The sequence below is a fragment of the Chenopodium quinoa genome, unplaced genomic scaffold (assembly GCF_001683475.1).
Source record: "Chenopodium quinoa cultivar QQ74 unplaced genomic scaffold, ASM168347v1, whole genome shotgun sequence".
NCBI lineage: Eukaryota > Viridiplantae > Streptophyta > Magnoliopsida > Caryophyllales > Amaranthaceae > Chenopodium > Chenopodium quinoa.
The window spans coordinates 2,254,355-2,259,378 of record NW_018744991.1 but is presented as its reverse complement, the minus strand read 5'-3'; the positions used below and the strand labels follow the sequence as shown (position 1 = coordinate 2,259,378).

Sequence of the window (5,024 nt, the reverse complement as noted above, 5' to 3'; positions counted from 1 at the left end):
GTACTTCTTTTATTTTATTTTTGTAAGGTGTGAAATTTCATAATAATTTGATGTGATTAATGGTGTAATGAGTCTAACCTACTCACGAGCATAGTTGTTAAAATTCTGATCCGGATCTTACGATCCTACGATGCAAAATTGTGTGATCGATCCAGATCTTTGGTAGGATCTTAAAATTTGTAGGATCTTACGATCCTACTCCGATATTAATTATGAGTGGTAGGATCTCAACACGATCCTACGATTATATTACGATCCTACGATCCGATCCAACATTTCACTATAATATGAGACTTTGATTTATTTTGACATATTTTTTTTATTACTCATTAGGTTGTATGCACCTAAATTTAAGGTATTCAATAATTATCACTAATAAATTAGTAAATCCGAGGCATTAATATGATTTTATCAATTGACAACTTGCAATTGTTATAGTTAAGGTCTCATTCTTGACAAATTTGCACATAATTTATCAATTTAAATGTGTGTTATTAATCTTCTAACTACCATACAGTCAAATCTAAATGAAGGTCGACCTTTCTTAAGCAAACCAATATCTTTTAGCATTGAAACCCCTTAGAAAAAATGTTTTTAAGTAATTTATAGCATAATATATAATATTGTTCATTATTAAATAGGATCTTACGATCCTACGATCCGGTTCTATCGATTCAATCCCGCCCCCTCTCATCGATCCAAGGTAGGATCCCGATCTTAAAAACCTTGCTCATGAGCTACTCTTAACTCTATTAAGGGAAAAATGTGTGTGATTCAAAACTTAAAAGAATTGAGAAAAACATAAAGCTCATGATGAGTAAGCTTGAATATATATAGATCATATAATGATCGAGACAATACACTATTCAAATAAAAAAATATATTATGAGACAATACAAATTATAAAAATATCCATTAAAATTCTTTCATAATTAGCAAAATTTAGAAGTTTAAAAATATTTGCATTGGTTCGTCTGATATGTCAGAAATAATTTTTTTTAAACTTATTTTATTTTATGTGAACTTATTACATTATTTTATTTAAACTTATAACTTATTTTATATTTTCTAAACTTATTTTCTTTAAATTTACTAAAATAAGATGAAACAAACAAGTTATTTCGCTTTAGCTCAAGTTAAGTAACAAGTCAAACCAAACCATGAAAAAACAAGCAAGAAAGAGAAATTGTTTGCATGGAGCCAGAAAAGTAACTAATGTGACATCGAAAAAAATAGGAAAATTTGTGATGAAGGTCCTTTTATATAGACCTTTTTGTTTGAAAGATCCTTTTATAAAAATGGTGGCACAAAAGGTCATTATATCGTGTTTGGGTTGTGGCGATGGTCCTTTGACCATTTTCCGGTGTTGATTTTATTTCCCGGACAAAAATTAAGCTAATGGTTAAAACTCAGGATCGACTTGTATACAGATATACTCTATCACAGTATCACGCTCTCTCACATAAGTATGTAGATGCGACATGAATCCCCTTATCCAGCGCTAAATATTCCACAATAATGACGCTGATGATTGAAGCTCGATTTATATACTCCGTCAATAATAACCAAACCCAAGGCTAATTAATCTCAGGTCGTTAACACCCCTAAATACGAGCACGAGACGCAGACACCTGTCATACCCAAGACAAGTACAGTACAAACATATTCAATTGTTCCATAGACTATTAACAAACGGTGAGAGGGAAAGAGAGAGAAAGAACCAAGGATTAAAAAAAGTGAAAGTGGGATTTGCTGTCTAGTAATATGCATCGTGGATTGGGCCTCTAGGGATTCCCTCAATCTATTCCCCTCCGTATTCTATTACCTAAAGGAATGTTACGTAGTGATGCCTCTCTTCTTTCTCGAACCTAGTGAGATTCATCTGTTTTTCTTTGCTTTTTCTTCTCTGTCTTCTTCTTCCATTTTTTGAATTTATATGTCTTCACTACTAATTTAAATCATCCAACCCTTAACCCCGAACCATCACGTGAATTTATTTCATCTTATTTACAAAGTGTTTATTTTCTTATATATTAAAAGCAACAACAACAACAAAATAAAAATAAAAATAAAATCCTAGTGCGCGTCGACCTCGACACTAATTAAGTAATTGCGGGCGGTATTTAGACGATTCACTTAAATAATTAAATCTTTACTAGGACTACCAAGTATTTAAATCAATCTCCCACATTCCATACTACCTGTTCTTTGTCTGTTTACTTGGTGAAAGAAAATGCTGGGAAACTGTGAGAAAATGGTGCTCATCTCTTCAACTACTAATGAATGGACACAGGTTTTTTTTTTTCTTTCTCTTTCTATCATTTTCCTTCTCTCTCTTAGGCATTTCGTCGAATAATACACATGCATTACATACCCACTATTATTTTTGATTGGGACCCCATTTGTTTTTTGTTTTCTAGCTTTTGGAAGAGTATCTTATAAAACTTCTTATGTGGGTATTATTAATTTCAGCCCTAACAAAAAACCCACAAAAAAATTTATTAATCTCCCATTTTTTTTCTTTCTTTTTTTGGTTTTTGTTTTGTGCATTTATCTTACAGATAGATGATCCAAAAGGTAGCAGCTTCAACAACAACATGGCTTCAGTAGCAGCAGCAGCCGCCGCGACAATAGGAACTGATAGAATGGATCAGAAAGTCGCAGTGATTGCACAAGATCAGCACCTCCAGCAGCAGCAGCAAAAACAGCAACAGCAGCAAAAACAGCAACAGCATCAGCAGCAACAATTACAGCAGCAGCAGCAAAATCAGGAGGCATTAAGATGCCCGCGTTGCGACTCGACGAATACAAAGTTCTGCTACTACAACAACTACAGCTTAACACAACCCCGGCATTTCTGCAAGGCGTGTAAGCGGTACTGGACTAGAGGAGGTACTCTAAGGAATGTTCCAGTAGGTGGTGGTTGCAGAAAGAACAAAAGAGTTAAACGACCGCCTAACAACATCAATAGTTGTTCTTCAAATACATCTATTACTAATAACAATAGTTGTCTTGAAGCTTCTGTTAATTCAGCTTCATCTGCTGCTGCTGCTGCGGGGGGTGGTGGTGGTGGTGCCGGTACTGGGTTAAGCTCACTCTCATCTGGAGGTCCTCAGATTCATGATCTAATATCTTCGGGTTCGAACCATCATCACCAATCATTGTTGTATGGGTTAACCAACAATTCTGACATTAATTTTCCCTTTTCAAGATATGATCTTCAAAACCCACCTCAAATGAATGGTGTTGGATTAGGGTTTTCATCTGGGTTGGTTCATAATATGAATAGTATGAATATTCATCAAACTCAAAATACCAAACAAATTTTCCAAGATTTGATCTCATCAAACCCATTATTTTCCAACTATAATAACACATCAACTTCCACTACTTCCACCACAACACCATCCACTATATCTTCCCTTTTAGCTTCTAGCCTTCATCAAATGAAGGGGGCTAATTATAATAATAATTTTCAGACATTATTGCCCTCTTATGAAGATGATCTCAACATGAAGGGAAATGGGCAAAATGGTCATAATGGTAGTGGAACGTTTACCAAGGAAGTTAAGATGGAGTTTGAGAGGCAACAAAATAGGTCAATTGATCATCATAATCAATGGAGTCATACTCATACTCATAATATGATTGATCATCACTCACAACCTTCGATGGCGTCGCCGTCGTCGGATCAATCTAATATTATGTGGGGTAATGCAGGAGCTTGGCTTAGTCCTTCAGACAATCATGGTTCTTCTGTTCCATCTTTGATCTAAGCTAAGAACTCTTTTTTCATCATCTCCCTCTTAGTTCAAAAAAAAAAAAAAAAAAAGTTGGTAAGGCCTTTTTTTCTTAGAAAGTTAATGGGATTGGTCTAGTACTTGGTGAATTTTTATACCACATACAAGGGGAAACTTAATGGTATACGGGAGTATGTAATTCGGTTTGGATTGGATTGGATTGGATCGGCGTGTTCATGTCAGCAGCAGCTAGATATAGAGAAAGTGTTACAACCTTTCTAGGGGCTTTGCTTTGCATTGGTTGAGCACTACTACTCGTACGTTTGCGCTGAGAGGAACCTCGGATCCGATATCGCCTTCCGAAGACGATGATGACATGGATGCAATGCAATGCTCGTCTCATCAACAACAACTGCACATTGGGAAATAGAGAGCTAGAGATCCACTACTACTGGCACAACAGGAGAGGGTATACTTTGATGGATGCAATCAATCAACTTTCATAAGGTTAATTCCCAAATTAATTAAATTGATGAGTTTTCATTGTGAGTTTGTCTTCTTTGGTATTATGTATATATAAATGCATCATGACATTGTTCTACTACATTCCATTGTACTTTGTTTAACTTAAAATGAGTTAATTTAGTTTTGTTGTTAATTAGAGGGGTTGGGGTATATGGTAGAGGTCCTCAATTAGACCTTTAATTTAGAATGAGGAACTGATACATTTTTCTTTTATTTTTTTTATTGTAACTTTTTTTTTTTTTTTTTTTTTTTTTTGGTGTTTATTTTTTTTCTTTTGTGGGGAAAGGTTTGGTATAATGGTATAGTAAAAGAGGGAGATTGGTTATTCAATGTGGTTGTTTTGAATTATTGAACTTAATTATGTCCTTGTGATTCCTTTTTACTTTTGTTTATTATTGTTTTTATTATCCTGTTAATTAATTTATAATGATTAATTTTCTCAACATAATGGCATAATTAAGCACCTAAACTTGAAACAATGTATGATCCTAATTCCTAATTAACTTTACTAAACAAGTGTATTAAATTACATTTGCTCTATTTTGGTTCTATTATTGATAAACTTGTGAATAGCCTAATCTGTAAAAAGAACTCTTATGGTGTCTGATGCATTTTAGCTAGCCTCCTAGCTAGGATCTTTGCTTAATCTGTAAAACAGATAATTGAATAAGAGGGAAAAAAAAGCCAATTCATGAGAGGATTCTTGCATTTTTTTTAGCTACAATCTAATTTCTAGATTTACCATGACATGCAATTTGT

The 5,024-nt window shown here is 34.1% G+C and overlaps 1 protein-coding gene across 1 annotated transcript; it reads left to right on the top strand.

The window, feature by feature from the left end:
* The first annotated feature begins 1,704 nt into the window (after positions 1-1,704).
* LOC110706931 (dof zinc finger protein DOF1.4-like) lies at positions 1,705-4,647 on the top strand. The gene is made up of 2 exons (XM_021884930.1): positions 1,705-2,293; positions 2,562-4,647. Exons 1-2 carry the CDS (start codon positions 2,234-2,236, stop codon positions 3,774-3,776), a joined length of 1,275 nt encoding a protein of 424 aa, XP_021740622.1. The 5' UTR covers positions 1,705-2,233; the 3' UTR covers positions 3,777-4,647.
* Positions 4,648-5,024: the final 377 nt, after the last annotated feature.

Excerpts from the sequence above, each read along its gene's own strand:
- LOC110706931 (XM_021884930.1), top strand. The coding sequence starts at position 2,234 with ATGCTGGGAAACTGTGAGAAAATGGTGCTCATCTCTTCAACTACTAAT. Across the intron at positions 2,294-2,561 it reads CTACTAATGAATGGACACAG|ATAGATGATCCAAAAGGTAG; the intron begins GTTTTTTTTTTT and ends TTTATCTTACAG.